This window comes from Notothenia rossii, assembly GCF_949606895.1.
Source record: "Notothenia rossii genome assembly, chromosome: 3".
Lineage (NCBI taxonomy): Eukaryota > Metazoa > Chordata > Actinopteri > Perciformes > Nototheniidae > Notothenia > Notothenia rossii.
In genome coordinates this window covers 45,433,890-45,459,512 of record NC_136901.1, presented here as the reverse complement: position 1 = coordinate 45,459,512, position 25,623 = coordinate 45,433,890, and the positions used below count along the sequence as shown (strand labels likewise).

The 25,623-nt window shown below is 41.2% G+C and overlaps 2 protein-coding genes across 2 annotated transcripts in view; one reads left to right on the top strand and one right to left on the bottom strand.

The window, feature by feature from the left end:
• The window catches only part of LOC307033516 (uncharacterized protein), a 42,122-nt gene extending 20,776 nt beyond the window's left edge, over positions 1 to 21,346 (top strand). Inside the window, exons 6-7 of the mRNA XM_079672029.1 lie at positions 8,192 to 8,257; positions 19,890 to 21,346. Of these exons, the coding sequence (XP_079528155.1) occupies positions 8,192 to 8,257; positions 19,890 to 21,023 (1,200 nt within the window). The 3' untranslated portion in view covers positions 21,024 to 21,346. The remainder of the gene's footprint in view (positions 1 to 8,191; positions 8,258 to 19,889) is intronic.
• Positions 13,901 to 17,245, bottom strand: LOC307034521 (zinc finger protein 862-like; the record flags this gene model as incomplete). Its single annotated transcript, XM_079673348.1, has 10 exons — positions 17,139 to 17,245; positions 16,261 to 16,344; positions 16,010 to 16,180; positions 15,744 to 15,919; positions 15,491 to 15,666; positions 15,216 to 15,385; positions 14,867 to 15,105; positions 14,522 to 14,779; positions 14,251 to 14,438; positions 13,901 to 14,129 (listed from the first exon to the last, which is right to left on the bottom strand). Exons 2-10 carry the CDS (start codon positions 16,298 to 16,300, stop codon positions 13,901 to 13,903), a joined length of 1,647 nt encoding a protein of 548 aa, XP_079529474.1. The 5' UTR covers positions 16,301 to 16,344; positions 17,139 to 17,245.
• Positions 21,347 to 25,623: the final 4,277 nt, after the last annotated feature.

Below are 25,623 nucleotides of genomic sequence, written 5' to 3'. Positions count from 1 at the left end.
GTGTGCAGGCTTAAACGCCAATCGCCCTGCATTCTCTTCATTACTGAGAACTGCCGTTCAACTTGAGAGGTAGAGACAGGAAAAACTAGGACTATTTGTATTAGGTGCAGCAGATTGGGGTACATTCTTCCCTTCTCCAACAAGAATCTGGACCATAATGGGAGGAAAGTTTCCCTACTATGGTGACGCACAATGTCGTATGTAGACAGTTCAGGCATGCCACAAGACATGTGAATGGGTATTTTGATCGCGTTTTGAAAATTGGGCGATATAAACGAGCAGCAAACTTTGAACTTCCGTCTGCGATCGCCGGAAGTCAAATAAGTCTGCACAGAGGTCTTTGACAGCTAACAACACAGCGCTAACTGCCTAGCACTAGATAATAATAAAAAAAGAACACAACTGCAACATAACTCAGGGTTCTTACACCTTTTCCAAAGTCAAATTCAAGCACTTTTCAAGCATTTTCAAGGTGCATTTTCAAGCTTTTCAAGCAGCGTACAGCTGTTGTAAATTACATATTTATATGCACATATTTATACTCAAATGATTATTTCCCTACCTCACATGAAATCCGATGTTCTTTATGCTATAAACAACCAAATGTGTGTTTCGTAATAGCATTCTACATAAGGATGACAAATTAAAGATAAGAAAACAAAGTTTAATATTGTAAAATGAGTGACCCATATCATATATAGTAGACTGGGCATCCCATATAATCTGGCTGAGCCAATATAAAACAATCAGCCAACTAACTTTTCAATAAATTCTTTATTAACATTTTTAACATTTTTGAGGTCCTTTTAGGGTGGCAGTAAACATACGGCTCTCCAAGGTTAGGACAAAAAAATGGTTTCCAGGGAATCTTTTTCAGAATATGAAACTTTTATTGCCAAAATCTCCCGATAAATACATGTTTGAAGCTTGTAAAGGGAAGATGACAGCTCTCCCTCGCACTAGTGCTTTTACGTAGCGATGCTCCCCCCTCCCTCCCGCTGACATTATGAATGTATGGCGTATAGCAGGGGTCGGCAACCTTTTTGATATGAAGTGCCATTTTAAAAATGTTATCAGCGTGGGGGGGTTGAGGAGCTTGACGCTTGTCAACTATCAGCTGGAGGGCGGGGGAGCCTCGCTGCGGGGAAGCAGTGTGTGGACCTGTCAGCGCAACTTACATGATGCCGAATTTAACAAACACATTTAAATAATTGGTTTAAACGGCATAATAATAAGGACGATCGTCCGTTCTGTGATTCTCCAGAACACACAAGTTATGATATTAGGGTCATGCAGAGTGAGATGAGATCGCTGTCCCTTTAAGAGAGAGAGAGAGGGGTGCGGCTTGTGCATGTGTGTTTGTGGATGGTAGAGCGACAGTGAGGGAACGTGTATATGTTTCTGGAAGTGAAACGGGAAAGCAGAAAAACAGAGGTCTGTGATGTATTTTGTGAAACAGAAGAACAGCTAAATAAATGCAACGTCCTCCCAAGAAGAGCTCGCCTCTCTCCAGTCATTTAAGCTAAAGTGGGTTATTGAACCTGAAGCTTGTTGCTTCTGCCCTCCTCGACTACGGTCTGGGAGCCGACAGGAAAGTTCAACACACAGATGGCCAGTCCGCCCCTTTGTAGCATATTATTTCGATGAGAGATGAGCAGATCGCCACTGGGCTTTCAACTAAATACACAGCCACGCAAAAACTGCGTCATTTGTACAGCTCATTATGGGTACTGCAATTAGTGAAGTGCTTTCCTCCGTGGTGAAACGATCAGCACTGCACCACAGAGTAAAGCGGCAGAAAGTCACCTGGAGTTAAAGAGCGGGGCTGCGTTGCGTGCATGGCTTCCTTCTGCAGGTAACGGGGAGACGAGCTCTGGCGGCGGTCTCGCGTTCAGGATCCGAAAATTAATTTAAATATTTTGCACACTTATTCCACTTATTCCTAGTGTGCCACTGGTTATGCCAATGCTGGCACGCGTGCCAGGGGTTGCCGACCCCTTGCGTATAGTAATCATAGATAACACGGCAGGGTCCGTTACAGTTTGTTTTCATCTGATTTCAAATAAACAAAGTCTTGGCTTTCAGAATATTAAACTTGTTTCGGCAAATTCAGATGATAAATACAACTTTGAAGCTTTTAACGGCATAATTACAAGCAGAGAACGGAGTAACTTTACGTCAAAGCAGGCATAACAACAGCCGGTGTTTCTCGTGAGTGTTTTCCCCGGGAAACTAACACAATACACACAAACACACACTCGCGAGCTTCCCCCAGACCATTAATACAAACGAAAATATGTTTCCTCCGTTAGAAAGCTAGGAATATCCTCTTTCCAACAGTGTATAACTCAAAATGTGTCTTCGGGTCAATGTGACTGATTTTGATGGAGCAAGTTTAGGCACGAAAAATACTACCAGTAGAAATACATTGCTTTTATGTGCTTCATCCTCTGAAAACCACAGGATGGCGACTGTCGCACATACTGACATAGGTACGCTCCTTTTTATTATTGTCACTTGCATAAGCAATTATCCCACATCGAGTTCGCTAACGTTACTAGCTTAAACAAACGTAACATGCAACGTTAGCCTAATCCAAAATGCTCTACTACGGCTTACCTTTCATATTGCTCGTCAGCGCAGACTCTCCCATCGCAAATAATTGAAATTCTTTGTGGCAAACTTTGCAGAAGGCGAATCGTTGGGTTGATCCTCGTTTTAGCCACAGCTTGTATTTCTTTTCGGATAGCCAACGCTCGTTAAAACAGCAACCTCCGGGCATACTGTCATTCTCTCATTAGAATGCCCAGGTCACACAAATAAAACACTTGCAGGTCGCGCGCATAGCGCGGGAAGGCCGGAGCGGAGCTGTTTTATGTAGAAGCGAAGCAACTAAGGGCGCTCCGACTTCTTTATTTTCTTTTAATCTAAAAAGCGAACTATTCAGTCAGACAGCAATTTATTGTAAAAGTAAAGCATTTACAATTTCAAGCACTTTATCTAAAATCCAAGCACCATTCCCAAAATTCAATCACTTTTCAAGTCATGAAAACACCTCGTAAAAATTCAAGCATTTTCAAGGATTTCAAGCACCCGTACGAACCCTGATAACTTATCCAAGTAGTAACAAAAACACTTCAAAATATTATAATTATGCATTACCATACGAGCAAGAAATAGTAATGTTATCCATAAAATTACACTTAAAGCTGGACAAATGAAAAACTTAACGGCAAACAGGATCATCACAAAACCTTACCTCACCTCAGCCTTTTCTTGAGCGGAGAATCAGCTAGCTAGGTCCTAGACCGTCCTACGCACACGGACGCGTGAGGGGGTGGGCGGAGATAGGTCCTAGACTGATGTCAACTGTCATCATAGACCGTCCGAGCGGTGCATTCCAGGAACAAATCAAGCGCACTGCTGATTTTTTTTTCCTCCTTCAAAATATGCTGGTGTTGAAGCCGTGTCAGAAAAGAGGCAGACTGCTAAACCACAAAACTTAGTCAGAGAGGGCATCAAGGCCACTGTGGCCTTATGGCAGATATCATTTTTAAGGGCACAAGGCCAAAGTGGGAGGGCACATGGCCCTCGTGGCCCTCGTGAAATTCCTGCCCTGGCTAAGATATATATTTACATTCACACAATATATTTACATTCACACAAAGTAATAAGATGATTACTTCTGAAGACCGCACAACATTTATTACTTTGTTATAACTGAATTATTCCTTTTGGACTAACCTCATATTTATATTAGATCTAAGTAGAGTTTTTAAGTTTGATAAAAAAAAATATCTAAAAAAATACTTATTTTGTTGCAGGCAATATTTTTTATTATAGCTTTCTTTTATTACAAAGCAAAAACTTGAATGTAAATCAATACAATACTGTGTTTTGTTTACTGTAAACAAATTACATTTTGACTTAAACTTATAACACTTTGTTTAGCTCAGTTCACATAAAGACAGGAATATTCTCTTCAAAAGACTTTAACATTTATTGGGATGTGTTTAAAATATGCATCACCTATTCTGTTTTTATAAAAATAAATACATCAATAAATTAATACAATTAATTGAGTAAATTATGCAGCCAATTTGCACTTATGCAAAAAATAAATAAAAGTAAATCAAGATCACTTTGACTTGTTTAAAAAAACTCTCCTGTAGCCTTAACCAAATACATCACAAACATGCATATGAACATGTTAGACTAGCTTGCATATCTCTCCTTTAACATGTAAATATGTAATGTGTTTAAACCTGGGTGCCTTTTAATTAAAGACTAGAACGTATGCATGACATCTTGTTTTTCTTTACATTCTTAAACACTTCAACAATATTTTCTGCAGCTCTTAATTACAACTTCAGATAAACACGTATTAGCCATTAAGAAGGGTTTGAGTAACAGAATCTGTGAAGTCACATTCTTTTTTAACTTCAAATGAAACAGAGGCCAAAGCAATTCAGCAACGAAAAATGCAGCTCAATCCCTAGCATTGCAATCTTTGAACAAGGTTGGCCTTTTGTGTCGGTTCAATCATTTCAACCAGATACGAGTTCTTGAAGAGACTGAGCTGAGGGTGTGGACAAGGTGTCAGTATCGTCTGATTGAGCAGACGCTGCTTCTTCACAGACGGTAAACATGTATTCTTGGACACCATCATCAGGTACTGGGATGACCTTGATAGTTGTCAAATCTTCAAGGTCAGCAGAGGATGTCAGGTTGACTAGTGCATCTCCAATGTCTCTGTCTTGATATTGCATTCTAAAACGTCCACCTATAGAGTGCCACAGTGACGCGTCCTAGAACCCGGAAGTAAGTCTGCATTTGACCACTTCCTGTTCCTTCGACAAAAAAACTATGCAATGTCTCCATAGGATTTTAGAAAATAGCTGGAAATAAGGTCTGTGGTTGAGACACATTCAAGAGACGGATCACGTTTTGTTCAGCCGGATAATCTCCACATGTCTACCCTACTTTTATAATTTTCAAATCATAAATCTATTGATCATAAATCTATCAATTAGATTTATGATGAACACAACGTGATCCGTCTCTTAAATGTGTTTCAACCACAGACCTTATTTCCAGCTACTACCCAAAATAATATGGAGAAATGTCATTGCTTTTTTGTGGAGGGAACCAGAAGGAGTTTACTTCCGGGTTATGGGACGTGTCACTGCAGCTCTCTATTTCACACACTTTCCTGACTTCATCAGTAAGCTGATTGTCTCTGGAATTCCAGATTAGGCAGAACTAGCTTCCTGGTGTCATCGGGATTCAGAAGAATTTGTGACTTGGCTGGCGTTTTAACGGTCATGTCAGGCAACCCAAAAGGAACTAGAAAAAACAAGAACATAAACAATGATATTATTAATAGTGCAACGACACACTAACGACTGAATGTCAGTGTCTCATAATAGGGACATGCCTGGACTGACAGAGCTAATGATTGCCACCAGTAGCTCTCAGTAAACATACAGATGTGAGGATTGACTTTACATGCAACAAAATTAATGAAGTGCAGTCTTGTATTTTTCATTTACTTGTAAAATACATACTTTTTCTGATTTAACTTTAATATTTTAAATGACCTTACTTAACATTTGGGTATCTAACTAGATATATTATCACTTGAGATTAGAGTAGAGTAACGCAGCGTCCACACGGCAGCGTGCGGTGAAGCTAAATTCAATCACATCAATCTCCCGCCCCGGACGCACAAGCATGCGGTTTGATTGGCTAGAGCTTGTACTGGCATATCATTTGATTTGCTGACACTTCCGTCGAAGCTTGAAAAGTTGAACTTTTCTCAACTTTTGAAGCGAGCAACGGAGGCAAAGTGAAGTGACGGAAGCACAATGTAGTTCGGCAAAGCGTGACGTCAAAGTGAATGGGAAGCTGCGTTGAAGCTTCAACCAGGGTTCAATTTATAAACTGAGCTCTATGGGGTCTTTAAACAACAACAACAACAACACACACAAACTTAAATATGAAAAGGTTCAACTACACACATCATCGCGGCTCGCGCAGCACGCTCACAGGCATAGATTGCGCAACCTTGGAAGTGCAGTGCAGGCGTATTGTCATTCAAGAGATGCGTAGTTCTTTTGGAAAACATGTTTTGAGTTTAGCCTATTCACCTCGTTAGCGTAAATAATACTCATTACATTGACACATGCATTATTTTTGATTAAAATAATGGTTGTTGATAATGTATTAGCGAAACACACAGATGTATGATTTCACTGCGTGAAGCTCAGACCCCTGGCTTCAACGCACGCTGCCGTGTGGACGGGCCGTAAGTCTCCATTTTGGGGTTTTTCAATCCTTTTTAAACGTCCATGAAAACTACTTGCAGTTCATTTTGGAACTTACCAAATCAGCATGAACTGTGACCTTCGGTGGAAACAGCAAACCTGTAAACACAAAGGAAGTAACGAAACAAGGTGTATTTAAACGATCTGGACCCAGCATAAACCACACACCCTCAAAGCATGGTCAACAAGACGGGCAGCGTGCTACAAGGAGACTCGGGTTGTTTCCCCCTCCCCACTGTTTACATTCCTCTCTCCGGAGCGGCGTGGTCCGAGTGCGGGTTGCTGCGGAGCAGAGATACTCCTTCAGCCACATAACTATAGCGGTCCCGGAGCTTTAATAACGGCTCGCCAAAAGTATAAACATCTCTAACGCTGGCTGGGGTCTGGCTGTTAACGGCCCCTCCACACGGCGGCGTGCGTTGTTGCACGCCGGCGGGGGGGGGGCTGAAACTCGACCAACAACCAATCACATGAACCTCCCGCCCCAGACACACAAGCAAGCGGTTTGATTGGCTAGAGCTTGTACTGGCATATGATTCGATTGGCTGACGCCTCCGTCGAGGCGTCAAAAGAGAACATTGCTTTACTTTTGCAGCGAGCACCGCGAGACAAGCTACACTTTGCTCCCACAATGCAGTTTGGCGAATCGTGACGTCACCCCATTCAAAGTGAATGTGCAGAAGCGGTGAAGCGGCAACGCACGCCGTCGTGTAGTGTATTTAATATGCTGCATTGTTTTTTATGAGCGGAGCACGCATTGAAAATGCATTTTTTTTTAATGAAGACATGCGATGCTGATTAAGTTAGCGTTGTACTATGTGCTCTGTTTAGCCCCCGACGGCCCCAGCTTGAATTAAACACTCTCGTGTTACTCCAAAGGCCCATGCCACTCACAGTTATATGCATTTCAGTCACCAAATTCATAACATCTTTTCAGGGACCTTTACTTTCTTCCCCCCACTTTGCTACTTTGTTACACGTGGTTAAACTTTGCTAACACATTGCCAAATACAAAGACAGATGGTAAATGAGTTGTTTATCTTGACACAACACTAAATGGATAAACATTTAAACATAGTTTGAAACAAAAAAAACAACCATTTCAAAACCTAACCTTATTTAAAAGTGTTTTTGGGTCAGGCACTCTCACAGAGAGCGGGTAGCGGTGTAATGGCGGCTGCAGCTTTGTACGTCACGTGGTCATGTGATATCCTTTGAAGTGAAAATAACGATTTAGGTTAAATATTGTTTTTAAGTTATTTCAGGGGGGGATGTGTTTTGCTTCTGGGCAAACGGAAAAAATCATGTCAAAAACGGAAACCATGATTCTTAATTGGACCAATTTTAAAATGTACTTTGATTAAATGACACAGTCGTTACACTTTTTTCAGTGTAGTCGTCTGTGTAGCCTTGCCTTCATTTGAGATGACACTCATATCTCAAGTATAAAAACACAGATTTTTGTAATGCCTTACTTGTTATATTTTGTATTTATTAATTGTTAGAACATTTTCCCATCAGATAAAAAACACCTTTCATTTGTAGCTTTTGGATTTACTCCAGGAGGAACTAAAGTCTGATTTAACAATTGATTATATTTCACATCATTCATCCACATCTGAGAAGTAACTAAAGGTATTAAATACATGTAGTGGAGTAGAAGTACACCATGTACCTCTGAACTGTAGTGGAGTAGAAGTAGCATACAATGTAAATACTCAGGTAAAGTATATAGTATATATAGTACCTCTATAGTTGTACTTAAGTACAGTACTTGAGTAAGTGGACTTCCCACCTCTGCTGTTAAGCTACTTCTTAGCTGTAGATTGGTTTTGTGTTGACTGTAGTGTTCATACTTATTTCAGAGACCCAGCAGGAGAAGGAGCACTGAGAGCAGCATGGAGGAGAACAAAGAGACCCCCAGACCTCAGGTTAGTGTTCACTTCATCACAATATATTCCTAACACTGTTATCCCTTACACTGGGGGACATATGGGTTATTTAAGGACTTTGAACCTGTACTTTTATTTAAGGAGAAAATAAACTTGAACATTGTGGGGTTTATTTTACAGACTCTTATTTTAGATATGGGTTCAGGTGTATATCAGTATGTAGTGTCTCTACTTTAAAGAGTCCTCTCCTGCTGATGTTCAGGTGTATATCAGTATGTAGTGTCTCTACTTTAAAGAGTCCTCTCCTGCTGATGTTCAGGTGTATATCAGTATGTAGTGTCTCTACTTTAAAGAGTCCTCTCCTGCTGATGTTCAGGTGTATATCAGTATGTAGTGTCTCTACTTTAAAGAGTCCTCTCCTGCTGATGTTCAGGTGTATATCAGTATGTTGTGTCTCTACTTTAAAGAGTCCTCTCCTGCTGATTTTGAGGTGTATATCAGTATGTAGTGTCTCTACTTTAAAGAGTCCTCTCCTGCTGATGTTCAGGTGTATATCAGTATGTAGTGTCTCTACTTTAAAGAGTCCTCTCCTGCTGATGTTCAGGTGTATATCAGTATGTAGTGTCTCTACTTTAAAGAGTCCTCTCCTGCTGATGTTCAGGTGTATATCAGTATGTAGTGTCTCTACTTTAAAGAGTCCTCTCCTGCTGATGTTCAGGTGTATATCAGTATGTAGTGTCTCTACTTTAAAGAGTCCTCTCCTGCTGATGTTCATGTGTATATCAGTATGTAGTGTCTCTACTTTAAAGAGTCCTCTCCTGCTGATGTTCAGGTGTATATCAGTATGTAGTGTCTCTACTTTAAAGAGTCCTCTCCTCCTGATGTTCAGGTGTATATCAGTATGTAGTGTCTCTACTTTAAAGAGTCCTCTCCTGCTGATGTTCAGGTGTATATCAGTATGTAGTGTCTCTACTTTAAAGAGTCCTCTCCTGCTGATGTTCAGGTGTATATCAGTATGTAGTGTCTCTACTTTAAAGAGTCCTCTCGTGCTGATGTTCAGGTATATATCAGTATGTAGTGTCTTTACTTTAAAAAGTCCTCTCCTGCTGATGTTCAGGTGCATATCAGTATGTAGTGTCTTTACTTTAAAGAGTCCTCTCCTGCTGATGTTCAGGTGTATATCAGTATGTAGTGTCTCTACTTTAAAGAGTCCTCTCCTGCTGATGTTCAGGTGTATATCAGTATGTAGTGTCTCTACTTTAAAGAGTCCTCTCCTGCTGATGTTCAGGTGTATATCAGTATGTAGTGTCTCTACTTTAAAGAGTCCTCTCCTCCTGATGTTCAGGTGTATATCAGTATGTAGTGTCTCTACTTTAAAGAGTCCTCTCCTGCTGATGTTCAGGTGTATATCAGTATGTAGTGTCTCTACTTTAAAGAGTCCTCTCCTGCTGATGTTCAGGTGTATATCAGTATGTAGTGTCTCTACTTTAAAGAGTCCTCTCCTGCTGATGTTCAGGTGTATATCAGTATGTAGTGTCTCTACTTTAAAGAGTCCTCTCCTGCTGATGTTCAGGTGTATATCAGTATGTAGTGTCTCTACTTTAAAGAGTCCTCTCCTGCTGATGTTCAGGTGTATATCAGTATGTAGTGTCTCTACTTTAAAGAGTCCTCTCCTGCTGATGTTCAGGTGTATATCAGTATGTAGTGTCTCTACTTTAAAGAGTCCTCTCCTGCTGATGTTCAGGTATATATCAGTATGTAGTGTCTTTACTTTAAAGAGTCCTCTCCTGCTGATGTTCAGGTGTATATCAGTATGTAGTGTCTCTACTTTAAAGAGTCCTCTCCTGCTGATGTTCAGGTGTATATCAGTATGTAGTGTCTCTACTTTAAAGAGTCCTCTCCTGCTGATGTTCAGGTGTATATCAGTATGTAGTGTCTCTACTTTAAAGAGTCCTCTCCTGCTGATGTTCAGGTGTATATCAGTATGTAGTGTCTCTACTTTAAAGAGTCCTCTCCTGCTGATGTTCAGGTGTATATCAGTATGTAGTGTCTCTACTTTAAAGAGTCCTCTCCTGCTGATGTTCAGGTGTATATCAGTATGTAGTGTCTCTACTTTAAAGAGTCCTCTCCTGCTGATGTTCAGGTGTATATTAGTATGTAGTGTCTCTACTTTAAAGAGTCCTCTCCTGCTGATGTTCAGGTGTATATCAGTATGTAGTGTCTCTACTTTAAAGAGTCCTCTCCTGCTGATGTTCAGGTGTATATCAGTATGTAGTGTCTCTACTTTAAAGAGTCCTCTCTTGTTGATGTTCAGGTGTATATCAGTATGTAGGGTCTCTACTTTAAAGAGTCCTCTCTTGCTGATGTTCAGGTGTATATCAGTATGTAGTGTCCAGTGTTTCCCACAGATCTGAAATATACTTGGGGGGGAAGGTGCCAGGGGGGGGGGGCTGCGAGCGGAGCACGGTGCGAGCGGACCGCGGGGCGGGCTTTGTGACGTGCCACACATGTGACAAACAACAAGTTTTAACAACATGTTTATTCATTAACTTTACATTACTGTATGGCAATATTCATTTTGTACAAAGATGGCACTGTTTGTCAGAGCACTTAATCCGTCTGGGTTTGTTGAAGAACAGCTCCAATGCCTGTGTGTATGGGAATGCCTCTGGTGCTGGTCCACTGACTGCTATCCGCATACATGCAGCCAGGTGCTCCCCTTTCAGTCGGTTTCTCATGTCAGTTTTCACCTGTAAAACAGACAGTTTGTTTTAAATGAACTATACAGAATGACATGCAACAGGGAATGACACTTACCCTGTTCATCGTAGAAAAATCCCTCTCGCAGTTTACACTGGAGACAGGGATGACCAACCCCGCTGAAGAGAGAAGGCTGAGGTTTGGGTATATTTCTGCCCATTCGTCCTTTTCACTGGCCAGGAGCTGCATGATCTCAGCTTGCGTCTTGTCCTTCAGAGATTAGCCAAGGCAGGGCAAATTAGTATACAGTATAATTGAAACATTTACAGATGTCAAAACAAGCAATTCTAACCGTCAAGTTCATATTAATTTAGGAATTTCAGGGCTCGACATTAAGGACTGCCCGATGGCCCGGGGCCATCTAGTATTTAGCTCGGGCCATGAAGCCTCACCTGCTGGTTGCCCGATCGGGCAATCTATTATACCAGTATCATGCAGCTCGCGGATCCAGTAATGAGTGACCCGACAGTAAAACTGAACATATCTCTAACTAGTTTAGGTAGTTTGAGAGGTAATTCAAATAGCTACGTGTGATATTCTAACCTGAAGTGTGTGTTTTGTTCCGCTCACCGCTGCATGTGATCATGCAGAGCTGCGTGTCGACTCGTCAGCAGCAGCTGATCTCTCTCTCCCGTCAGATTAGACTTCACTCGCGTTTATTTCCATATCGATCAGATCCAGCTAGTTTTAGCTAATGATATGACTACCTGCTTATTAAAAGACACCGTGACCTAAACAATAAGTGTCGCTATGCAACTGGGTGATGCCACAAAGTATAGCGCAGCCGCAGCATTATGCATTTGTTTACATGCCCACCGGAACCCCGAGGCATTAGCAACAGATCAATGCACAGTCAACCCATACAGCACATCTCTTTCTCCACATTAAGTGTTACACATTAGAATTGAATACTCTTGTCTGTCACATACTCTTCTTGTCTGTCACATAAGTGGCGCAACTGACGCGGTATCGCGCTAAAGGGAAATAATTTTTGACCGGACATTTTGACCAAAGAGATTTAGATTAGCTTGCTAACAGGAACTCTGACGTCGCCATTGTGTGTGCTTCGCGGATGCACTCGGCTGCTCGGGTCTGCTCGGTCAGCTTCTAGATGAGGAGGCATTCCTTCGACCAACTTACAGTAGATAATAGGGATGTAACGATACCAAAAACTCACGGTACGATAATATCGCGATAACAAGTCCACGGTACGGTATTTATCGCGATATTGAATAATAAAGGGAAGAAAAAAAAAATCATCAATTTTCTTTTTTCAATAAAACATTTTTTTATTCGGAAAATATTTCTTTATTACATAATAAATCTGATTTTTACAGCCTTTTTGTAGGATAGCAGTATTTTAAAGTGTCAAAAACAAAGTGACAGTAACAGACTGGAACAAGAAAACCAGTGTTTTTGTACCTACTGGTACTACCCAACAAAGTAAGCATTTTCTTTATGCCACTGCATCTCACAAATAAACAAGGACATTTAATAATCAGACCCTGCAATAAAATAAATCAAGTTTCACTTTAGTTTTTCAAGTAACTCAACTCAAACTCACTAGTCACTCACTCAGCATCATCAGACAGGTTTTTAGGAATATGAGAATGTCCACATTTCCAGGTATTTATAAGCTGGGGTGTTTGGGCATTTACAATATCCCCTGCTCTGGAAACAACTCTCTCGCTTGGTACTGATGTTGCTGGGACACCAGTGGTCGCGTTAACCGAATATTTTATTTAACAATGACGGAAAAATCTGAAAGCAGTCTGTCATTTTGACAGATTAGAACAAACTCGGAACAGCGCCAACGTTTCCCCGCAGCGAGGCTCTGGTGTTATGCCGTGTTATGCATGCCCTCCAAAAGGAAATGATATAGTTCCCAAACCGTACTTTGCCGTACAGATCAATACATGTCTGGGAGGTTTTGCTTCACGCTGTGCGCGTCCCGCGAGGTGCATGCACACACGGCATAACACCGCCCCCCCCCACCCCCCGTTGACAGTTCACGAGCATGCTCTATCGTGAACTGTTCAGACCCGACGGGTAATACGGGATTATGACGGATATTTTACGATCCTGTCTGTCAAAATGACGGACAGCGAAAAAGTCTAACTTAGCTTATTGACATGGCGAGATATAACTATATGGTTGGTACTTGTCAATGTCTCTAGGTGTGTAAATGTAGCCCTGTAAATACGATGTCCTTTTGTGTTATCTGTTGTTTTATTTTCATGTTGTAACCTACTTGCTGCCATGTTGGACAGGTCTCTCTTGAAAAAGAGATCGATGATCTCAATGGGACCACCTGGTTAAATAAAGGTTTAAAAAAAAAAAAGTGTTTTAAAAAAAAAAAATTTTTTTTCAAATTATTATTTTTTAAAAATCGCGGTAGATTTTGTCAGTCTCACGACGGTATTGGGAAATTTATTTACCGCGATACCGCGATATTCGGTATATCGTTACATCCCTAGTAGATAACATTACAAACATTTTTAACAGGGGCCATAATAGCGTAAATAATGTTTGTTTTTGGCAGTTATAACTGCATGTAATGTTTTCTACTTTTTTACATCTGGGAAGGCATTTGCCTTCAACAGATGGAAAGTGTCTTGACCAACAACTTAAGTATTTATTATAGCTATGCAGGGCATGCAAGCGAGCAAACACAAACAAGTGAAATGAAGAATACAATTGAAATTGTAATATTGTGGTGGTTCATCTTATAATTCAGTCTATAGAATGCACCAGACAGCATCTAAGACCTGCAAAAATCTAAATGTTCTAGGGGGAGGCCCCCCAAACCCTTCGTGCGTCATTTCGTCCGCGTGCATTTTTCAGGGCAATCTCTATTGGGCTCAGGGCCATCTGTAAATTAGCTTAGATGGCCCACAGGGCCATCTCCCAAAATCCTTAATGTCATGCACTGAATTTACCAACCTTAAATGTTCCTTCAAGAACATGCTGCTTATAGGAGGTCCACTCTTGGATAACTGTGGCATCCTGCCCTGGGATGAATTTGTTGGCAAGGGTCTGCAACATTGAAATGTTGGTTACATCATTTGAGGTAACTGCCTTTGGACCCAGGACACTGAAGGCCCCCAGCACTTCAATATGCTGGAACCTGCTCTCAATGTTGCTCTCCAGGCTGCAGATGTAAGGTTTGAGGAACTGGAATGATATTATACATTTTTCAGTTCAAGGAAAATAAATATTGGAATGTAAAAGTAAGAAGGGATGTATTTACATCTCTGACAAATCTGGCCCACATATCTTCCCGGGGGCGCTCCAGAATTCCGTGTCCCCTCCTGATCCTCTCCTCCTCTCCGGCAATGTTAAACGCCCCAAGTCCGCCTGGGTTGTCCAAGTCTTGGTGTAGGCGAGCAAGGAACGTTCCGGGGAGTTGGGTCTCGCCTGCCTCCAGAATTCTCCTCAGAGTAACAAGTGTGACTGGCACCTAAATGTGGAAAAAGACAACAATATAATAGGATGGATAATGCAAATAACTGGGAGCATCAAATGCATTTCTTTGTAATCTACCTGCTCCTTTATGTGGAGAAAGTTCACATCAGCTCTCTGAAACACCTTGGACAGCATTGCAATGTGGGGCAGCACATCTGCCTGAAGGTAGAGGGCAGCCACAAAGCGGTATGTGGCACAGAAGGTGTATAGACCTTTTGCCACTGGGCACTTCCTTGTGCTCGCTTCTTCCGCCAGAGCAGCCAGCACAGCTGGAAGGTTCCTCTGGAGGTTTTGAACGGCTAGGTGCTGCGATAGCCACCTTGTATCTTTCACCTCCTAACAACAAGTAGAAACACTGGTAAGTAAAATATATGTAAATAATATGACACCACAATAGTATTATGAAAATAGGTGAAAACACACCTTGACTTTCAAGTCGTTCAGACCAAGAGTGGTAGCGGCAGCACTCAGTGTGGCTGACCTATTTGCACTATTTCGGAAGAATAGGTGCAGTTCCTGCAGGTGGTTCCTGAAGTTTGCCATATACCTGACAGCATTTGAGGCATCTTTGCATGCCAGTGCTAGTCTGTGAGCAGCACACGCTACAGAAACCAGCTTTGGAAAACTGTCTGTGAGCTGCTTTGCCACTCCATTCAGACGGCCTAAGTTTAAGAATTAAATGCAGTGTTGAGGGCGTCATTTTGTTTCCTTTAATAACAGCTGACAATACACATTTCACACAATCCATTAGATTTAACAATAAACTCCATACCCGTCATCACTGCTGCACCGTCTGTCCCGAGTCCGTAGAGCCTGTCTACCGGGAGATCCTTCTTCTGTAGTACACTCTTGATGGCAGCAACAACGCTGTCAGCTTTCCCATCTTCCAGAGTTACCAGGTCAAGGAAGTGGTTGAAAACATAACCCTCTTTATCCAGGTGTCTAAAATAAAAATGTATAGGTTTTCACACATATTAATAAATATTAAGTTTAACTAGGCCTACATCTTTATTTAAATGCACATCATTCCTTTAAAAAATACCCCACCTAACATGTAAATCCAGCTGGCGGTTTACAGATACATCTGTGGTTTCATCAACCTCTAGGCTGATTGCTTGAGATGACCTTATCTCTTCCAAAATAGGCGACTCTACTATCTCTGCAAGGATCTCCAGCATTTCATCCACTATTTTGTGTGATTGATAATTGTTTCTTTGATCCACCTGAGAAAAAGAGATCATTTAACATTTAGCTGGTTAAAGTTCTTAGTTTCACAAGCATCATTTTGTACTAGGTTTACCTTCAGCTTTTCAAAGTAATCACAACCCAAAAGCTGAGCTAAACTTAAGAGCTTAGGGTAGTTGGTGTGGTGAGCAATCTCGTTCTTTACTAGCCAGTAAAGACATTTGAATCCACCTATGACGGCCTCATGCTCCATAATAACTGTGGGCTCAAAAGCCTGCATCACTGAGTAGCCTAGACCAAGAGCAAAGACATAATTCATTATATGAGCCAAACATGGTTGATAGGTTGCAGAAATTAGCTTTACATAAAAAAATGATATACCTGATGCAAGTGAGACCTGATGCTTAACACTATATTGATGAGGCTCTGAGGAGATGTGGCGCTCGATATAATCCTTGCGGAAAACAAGAATCCCAACTTCTATGAAAGCCCGTTTTAAGGGGCCTTTCTTTATTGGAGGCTTGTGTTGCCTGCAGATTCGGCAAAACATTCCTTTTTAAAAAGAAAAACGTGTTAATTCTTACAAAAAATAAGTTTTATTACAAATATGAACTTGCAAATGCCATTCATACCATGCTGGGTGAGGTAGAGCCAATTCTTGAACTGTGGCATTTTAAGCCAATCAGGGTTCCATCCTGAGTGGCGATGCTTGGAATCTGAAAATAATGTATTGTTATTACTGCATTTAAATGGTAGAGTTCTCCTTGCTATTATACTATGTCTGTGTATGTGTCTGTGATGCTTGGAACTGTGCTGCTTGTTCACCTGCACCTGCTTGTACCACACTGGGACCTGCACCTGCTTCTACACTGAGACCTGCTGCTGCTTCTACCACACTGGGACCTGCACCTGCTTCTACACTGGGACCTGCTGCTGCTTCTACCACACTGGGACCTGCTGCCTCTCCCTCAGTACTCTGACTAGTTGTGCCAGCATCTTCACTGACCACCGGCTAGAATTGAAAACAAGTTTGAATCTAGTTTGGTCTCTGCATTGCAACTCACTGTTGACTGCAATTGTATAATTTCAGGTCAAATGAACCGACATATATCATTATTGAGACTTATGCATTTATTATTGCCATTGCAAGCAAAATGCTAACATTGGCTAAGTTACCTGTGGTCCCTCCTCCTCTCCTCGTCTCTCCTCCTCATCCTCACGCCGTATTCTCTTAAAATATTTTTGAATACTCATATCTGAGGAGTAATGCAGGGGAAATTAACAGTCTAACCTTAGCTACAGTTAATCTGTGTCCTTCTAACTGGCATAGCCCGAAGAGAAAACAAATTATAATCTTTTTTATATTTAATTTAGCACACGTAACTTGCACCCAGCAAAGTTGGCCTGGTTACGTTAAATACACTCTTAGTTGCCACTAACTTCAAATAATTCGAATCTCCTACCAAAGTCAGAAAACAACAACACAATAACGAGAAAATAGTTACTTTACCTTAGTGTCCGCGTCTTCTAAATTAACGTCGTCTTCTCCGTTTCTCGTTTCCCTCCACGCGATGGCAGCACGAACAGGAGGTGTCGAGCGAGGGATCATACACTAGTTAATCGATCGCAGAGCGAACAGGGGGGGATTATTGTCCGCTAGTTAATCAACCGCAGAGCGAACAGGCACAGGTGACGTAGAGCGAGGGCTCATTGTCCATTAGTTAATCACTCGCAGATGGCGTCGCACGCGGACGGAGAAAAAAAATAAAAAAAGGTCCGAAATATACTTGGGCGGGCCTGAATATACCTGGGCGGCCCGCCCAAGTATTAACATTGTGTGGGAAACACTGAGTGTCTCTACTTTAAAGAGTCCTCTCCTGCTGATGTTCAGGTGTATATCAGTATGTAGTGTCTCTACTTTAAAGAGTCCTCTCCTCCTGATGTTCAGGTGTATATCAGTATGTAGTGTCTCTACTTTAAAGAGTCCTCTCCTGCTGATGTTCAGGTGTATATCAGTATGTAGTGTCTCTACTTTAAAGAGTCCTCTCCTGCTGATGTTCAGGTGTATATCAGTATGTAGTGTCTCTACTTTAAAGAGTCCTCTCGTGCTGATGTTCAGGTATATATCAGTATGTAGTGTCTTTACTTTAAAGAGTCCTCTCCTGCTGATGTTCAGGTGTATATCAGTATGTAGTGTCTTTACTTTAAAGAGTCCTCTCCTGCTGATGTTCAGGTGTATATCAGTATGTAGTGTCTCTACTTTAAAGAGTCCTCTCCTGCTGATGTTCAGGTGTATATCAGTATGTAGTGTCTCTACTTTAAAGAGTCCTCTCCTGCTGATGTTCAGGTGTATATCAGTATGTAGTGTCTCTACTTTAAAGAGTCCTCTCCTGCTGATGTTCAGGTATATATCAGTATGTAGTGTCTTTACTTTAAAGAGTCCTCTCCTTCTGATGTTCAGGTGTATATCAGTATGTAGTGTCTCTACTTTAAAGAGTCCTCTCCTGCTGATGTTCAGGTGTATATCAGTATGTAGTGTCTCTACTTTAAAGAGTCCTCTCCTGCTGATGTTCAGGTGTATATCAGTATGTAGTGTCTCTACTTTAAAGAGTCCTCTCCTGCTGATGTTCAGGTGTATATCAGTATGTAGTGTCTCTACTTTAAAGAGTCCTCTCCTGCTGATGTTCAGGTGTATATCAGTATGTAGTGTCTCTACTTTAAAGAGTCCTCTCCTGCTGATGTTCAGGTGAATATCAGTATGTAGTGTCTTTACTTTAAAGAGTCCTCTCCTGCTGATGTTCAGGTGTATATCAGTATGTAGTGTCTCTACTTTAAAGAGTCCTCTCCTGCTGATGTTCAGGTGTATATCAGTATGTAGTGTCTCTACTTTAAAGAGTCCTCTCCTCCTGATGTTCAGGTGTATATCAGTATGTAGTGTCTCTACTTTAAAGAGTCCTCTCCTGCTGATGTTCAGGTGTATATCAGTATGTAGTGTCTCTACTTTAAAGAGTCCTCTCTTGTTGATGTTCAGGTGTATATCAGTATGTAGGGTCTCTACTTTAAAGAGTCCTCTCTTGCTGATGTTCAGGTGTATATCAGTATGTAGTGTCTCTACTTTAAAGAGTCCTCTCCTGCTGATGTTCAGGTGTATATTAGTATGTAGTGTCTCTACTTTAAAGAGTTCTCTCCTGCTGATGTTCAGGTGTATATCAGTATGTAGTGTCTCTACTTTAAAGAGTCCTCTCCTGCTGATGTTCAGGTGTATATCAGTATGTAGTGTCTCTACTTTAAAGAGTCCTCTCCTGCTGATGTTCAGGTATATATCAGTATGTAGTGTCTCTACATGAAGGGTGTTCTGCATAATGACCGCCTCGCTGCACATATCCCGCTTATTACAAGGCCACATTCTCAACAAAGTCACGACATGACCCCCAATTTTTTTTGAAATGCTTTTATTGATTTAGTAAATAATTGTATTGATTTAAACTGATATGCATCCGCTAAGACTACGTAGCAACGGCAGGAACTGCTTCGATAGTTTTTATATTTCAGATTTGAAAACATTGTTGCTTGCTTTAAAAGTAGCACAATTCAAGATGTCAAACCTTGGAAAGTATCTAGATATCCCTGCCCTAATGCCAAAGGAACTGTTAACTGAATATGTTTTGCCGTTTGATGTCTGGAACATTGCGTAAAAAGGATCGCAGCTCCATGTTGAGGGTTTCTGCCCTGTTACTTCTTCGCTGTTTTCTTGTCCCTCTTGTCTTACTTCTCTGCTGTTTTCTTTTCCCTCTCGTCTTTTTATTTGTATTTTATTTATTTAATTAAAATTAAAATCCTCCACGTTGTTCGCATTCGGAAGACAATGGAAAACTAAAGACAAGCAAACAGTTTGAAAAGTACACAGTTAAATCGAACGGACTTCTTTCTGCAGATGTGAGCGTCGTTAACAACGGTCAATAAGTCCTTGACAGCGGTCTGTACTACTGGATTAACAACGTGTCACGTGTTCTGAATTGGCCAATCAGAATTGAGTATTCAACTAAGCCATGTAATAAAAGTATGTAGGGTCTCTACTTTTAAGAGTCCTCTCCTGCTCATGTTCAGGTGTATAACAGTATGTATTTAAACCTGTACTTTTATTTAATGATAAATCAAACTTGAACATTGTGGGGTTTATTTTACAGACTCTTCTTTTAGTTTTTAGATATATCTGCATCACAGCCTCTCATAGCCTCTTTATCTGTCTTGTCTTTTTTAGAAACAGAGAAGAAAAAAGGAACCAAAACGTTTCAGCTGTGACCAATGTGGGAACGATTTCACTACACCAAGTAGACTTCGGGTCCATTATCGTATTCACACAGGAGAGAAAGCACACAGCTGTGAAGTGTGTGGCAAAACATTTTCTCTAAAAAGCAGCCTTTCAACACACCAGCGCATACACACAGGAGAGAAACCACACAGCTGTGAAGTGTGTGGGAAAACATTTTCTCAGAAAAGCAGCCTTTCAAACCACCAGCGCATACACACAGGAGAGAAACCACACAGCTGTGAAGTGTGTGGGAAAACATTTTCTCAGAAAAGCAGCCTTTCAAACCACCAGCGCATACACACAGGAGAGAAACCACACAGCTGTGAAGTGTGTGGGAAAACATTTTCTCAGAAAAGCAGCCTTTCAAACCACCAGCGCATACACACAGGAGAGAAACGTCACAGCTGTGAAGTGTGTGGGAAAACATATTCTCGAAAAGGCAGCCTTTCAATACACCAGAACATCCACACTCGAGAGAAACCACACATATGTGACCAAAGTGGGAAAGACTTCTCTCGACCAAGTGAACTTCAGTCTCATTATCGTAGTCACACTGGAGAGAAATTAAACAGCTGTGACCAATATGGGAAAGATTTCACTACATCAGGTAATCTTCAGAGGCATTATCGTACTCACACTGGAGAGAAACCACACAGCTGTGACCAATGTGGGAAATATTTCACTACATCAGGTAATCTTCAGAGGCATTATCGTAGTCACACTGGAGAGAAACCACACAGCTGTGACCAGTCTGGGAAACATTTCACTACACCAAGAGGACTTCTGGTCCATTATCATATTCACACAGGAGAGAAACCACACAGCTGTGAAGTGTGTGGGAAAACATTTTCTCAAAAAGTTACCCTTGAATACCACCAATGCATTCACACAAGAGAGAAACCATACAACTGTGAAGAGTTTGAGAAAACGTTTGCTCAATCAATTGATCTCACAATCCATCATCGTATTCACACAGGAGAGAAACCACACAGCTGTGAAGAGTGTGGGAAAACATTTCCTCAAAAAGTTACCCTTGAATACCACCAGCGCATTCACACAGTAGAGAAACCATACAACTGTTAAGAGCGTGGGAAAACATTCTCTACATCAGGTCATCTTAAGATCCATCATCGTATTCACACAGAAGAGAAACCATACTGGTGTGAAGAGTGTGGGGAAACCATTTTTCAAGGTGGTAATCTTAGATCCCACCAGCGCACTCACTCTGCCTCCATCTGATCCTTTTCTGAGTCAAGCTAGCATTCCCCCTGATTTTCTCCAAATGTAAAGCTGACCAATAGTGACTTTACGCTCTAATAAACATTTTTTTTATGGACTACATTCAGACTTCCCCAAAACCCGGCTGCCCTCACTAACTTAGTTCTACATGTGAGTGCTCTGGTTAATAAAAGCAAATGTATACTGTTGCTGCGTTCCTGAACGCAACAATGATCTGTCTACCAGCAGCCTGTGAATGAGACGTTTAGGGAACACCTGTAAATAGAAGCATCTCTTGATCTTTGGTCTGTATATATTATACTTCCTAATCAATTATCTGTCATGTGTGCAGATGCAATTTCAGTGAGCATCAAGTTCAGAATGTTTGTTGCCACACAACCGTATTTGCTTCTGTGTGTGATGTTCAATTAATAGTTTTTATTCTACGTTTATGTTCAATTGAAATGTTTTAGTTGCCTTTTTGGTACTTTTTTATTTATTACTTCAAGTGATGTTCAAAACACTAAGACACGTTTGGTATGAGAAGTGATAAAAATACATTTGTGACGTTCTTGTTTTGTTTGAACAAACATTGTTCTAGTGAAACTCTGCTATAATATTATCTCATGTTCAATTTTTGACTTCATTGTGATGGCCGTTAGTTTTCTGTGTTCTCAGTAAATGTGATTCTTGCTGCTGTAATAATCTGAGCTGTAAACTCAAAACTTGCTTTCTAGTTTCTCATTTCATTTAATTGTTTAGTTGAATAGGGACAATGCACATTCATGTCCATGTAAACATTTATAAATAAAGCACATACTTTTAAAAGACTTAAAATGGTAAAAACTCAAGAAATTTTGTTTTTCAAGGATGGTACAGTGGTGGTATGCATTTGGCTTTCTGTCAAACACCTTGATAGCTCTCTTGAACAGCTGCTCTATTGGTTTCAGGTGTGTGGCACAAGCAAACGACCAGTTTGTCAAACAGTATTCAATGTGGGATAGAATCATACAGTGGAGGTATGACTTTGCAGACTTGACCGTTAAGAAAGGTCTCATTTGTAAGAAAAATGGCAAGTTGAATTTAATGGTATTGGATACTTTCTTAATATGTTTCTTAAAGGTCCCATGTCATGCTTTTCTGGTTATTACCCTTCCCCTATTTAGGGGCAATGGATGTCCACTTGCGGGAGACGACAGACAGTGGTGCGGTTAGCCAAAGTGACAATGGATGTCCACTTGCGGGAGACGACAGACAGTGGTGCGGTTAGCCAAAGTGACAGACCTAATGTTAGACCAATTTACAGGCAATGGACGTCCACTCTCGGGAGAGAGACCTCCAGCATGTGTCCCTGACATGGAGACTCTGTTTATTTCACTCATCCAGGACAGAGACCGGGGAAATCTCCTCTCTGTGGCCCCTCCAAGACCCCCAAAGGACGGACCACAGACCTCCAGCATGTGTCCCTGACATGGGCACCTCCATAACCTTGCACACCGTGAGTCCCCGGACTCCCGGACTTAAGCACTCCCCCACGGACTAAACCCAGATGTTCACACCCTACAGAACTCCATGCCCCTGGTTAACCTAAAGGGGGTGGATTTTGCGGTGCTTTACCGTCCGCACATCGGTATCCATATTCGGCCTTATTCACGGCACCACCACCCCTTCTGTGGAGGATATTCTCATGCTCCTGGTAACCCTTTAAATAGTCTGATACTGTCAGGGCTCATCACCGCACTTTACAAGCCATAAATAATGTTTAAATGGTCGGGGAAAGTGTTTTTAAACGTCTGGAAGAGAGTTGTAGCCTGTCATTTTGCAGGATATCATTTAACATGTAACCTCTCCTGGAAATGCACAGAATATGTCCATTTCCAGGAGAGATTCCATGTTAAATTATATCCTGCAAAATGACAGGCTATAAGCCAGGAACAAGTGTTTGAAAGGCGGGGAAAAGTTGTTTAAAATAGTCGGAAAAGTGTTTTTAAACGTCTGGAAGAGAGTTGTTGCCTGTCATTTTGCAGGATATAATTTAACATGGAACCTCTCCTGGAAATGCGCAGAGTATGTCCATTTCAAGGAGAGGTTCCATGTTAAATTATATCCTGCAAAATGACAGGCTATAAGCCAGGAACAAGTGTTTGAAAGGCGGGGAAAACTTGTTTAAAATAGTCGGAAAAGTGTTTTTAAACGTCTGGAAGAGAGTTGTTGCCTGTCATTTTGCAGGATATAATTTAACATGGAACCTCTCCTGGAAATGCGCAGAGTATGTCCATTTCCAGGAGAGGTTCCATGTTAAATTATATCCTGCAAAATGACAGGCTATAAGCCAGGAACAAGTGTTTGAAAGGCGGGGAAAAGTTGTTTAAAATAGTCGGAAAAGTGTTTTTAAACGTCTGGAAGAGAGTTGTTGCCTGTCATTTTGCAGGATATAATTTAACATGGAACCTCTCCTGGAAATGCGCAGAGTATGTCCATTTCCAGGAGAGGTTCCATGTTAAATTATATCCTGCAAAATGACAGGCTATAAGCCAGGAACAAGTGTTTGAAAGGCGGGGAAAAGTTGTTTAAAATAGTCGGAAAAGTGTTTTTAAACGTCTGGAAGAGAGTTGTTGCCTGTCATTTTGCAGGATATAATTTAACATGGAACCTCTCCTGGAAATGCGCAGAGTATGTCCATTTCCAGGAGAGGTTCCATGTTAAATTATATCCTGCAAAATGACAGGCTATAAGCCAGGAACAAGTGTTTGAAAGGCGGGGAAAAGTTGTTTAAAATAGTCGGAAAAGTGTTTTTAAACGTCTGGAAGAGAGTTGTTGCCTGTCATTTTGCAGGATATAATTTAACATGGAACCTCTCCTGGAAATGCGCAGAGTATGTCCATTTCCAGGAGAGGTTCCATGTTAAATTATATCCTGCAAAATGACAGGCTATAAGCCAGGAACAAGTGTTTGAAAGGTGGGGAAAACTTGTTTAAAATAGTCGGAAAAGTGTTTTTAAACGTCTGGAAGAGAGTTGTTGCCTGTCATTTTGCAGGATATAATTTAACATGGAACCTCTCCTGGAAATGCGCAGAGTATGTCCATTTCCAGGAGAGGTTCCATGTTAAATTATATCCTGCAAAATGACAGGCTATAAGCCAGGAACAAGTGTTTGAAAGGCGGGGAAAAGTTGTAAAATAGTCGGAAAAGTGTTTTTAAACGTCTGGAAGAGAGTTGTTGCCTGTCATTTTGCAGGATATAATTTAACATGGAACCTCTCCTGGAAATGCGCAGAGTATGTCCATTTCCAGGAGAGGTTCCATGTTAAATTATATCCTGCAAAATGACAGGCTATAAGCCAGGAACAAGTGTTTGAAAGGCGGGGAAAACTTGTTTAAAATAGTCGGAAAAGTGTTTTTAAACGTCTGGAAGAGAGTTGTTGCCTGTCATTTTGCAGGATATAATTTAACATGGAACCTCTCCTGGAAATGCACAGAGTATGTCCATTTCCAGGAGAGGTTCCATGTTAAATTATATCCTGCAAAATGACAGGCTATAACCCAGGAACAAGTGTTTGAAAGGCGGGGAAAAGTTGTTTAAAATAGTCTGATACCTCCAGGGCGCATCACCGCATTTTACAAGCCAGGGAAGGTGTCTGAATCCTGGGTAAACATTGTTTAAATAGTCTGACACCTGGCACTGTATTTGCCCCTGGGAAACTTCAAGGTTATATTCATGTTTTATTATTTATTTAATAATCACATGATTTTTACAAAAACAGTATACACAGTATACATATATACAATAATAATAATAATAATAATAATATAACAATATACATAATAAAAACATGAAAAGTGGTGAAAATGAGAAAATGTATCCGAAAATAGTGCCTCCTAATGCGGGCATGTGGACAGTAGCCACAGACTCACAGGCACACACACACATGCAGAGATCCAGGGGGCGGAGCACATGGCTTTTTTTACCCAGAAATAAGTCTATGAGAGGCGGGGAGACTCAGAGGACAGGCTGCGTCACCTCACTTTGTAACCCAGGAAAAGAGCAGGAATTCTGGCTGCGTGAGTGTTAAAAGTGCATTCATCTGTGTTAATCCGACAGCCGCAGAGGTGCTGACGCAAAGCAGGCGGAACAAATTGATTATTTGAACCAGGAATAAATGTTTGCAAGGCGGGGAAAGTGTTCCTGCAGCCCCTCCATAACGGTAATAATGATTAGAAATGATTTCCAGGGCAGAAAGCGTTTTTTAAATGTGGAAAAAAATATGTTAAACTGTTTAAAAAGCACAAAGTGATTTGAGTGCAGTTCTCATGTGTCCCCACAGGAGGGCGCGTCGTCCCAGGGAGCACAGTGCATGGTGACAAGGTACGATTTATACCCTAAAATAGCATGCTAAGCGTGGGTGGATTAGTTTCAAAGCATGCACACTCTGCTCGTGTCAGACTTCCATCAAATAGACCGGGGA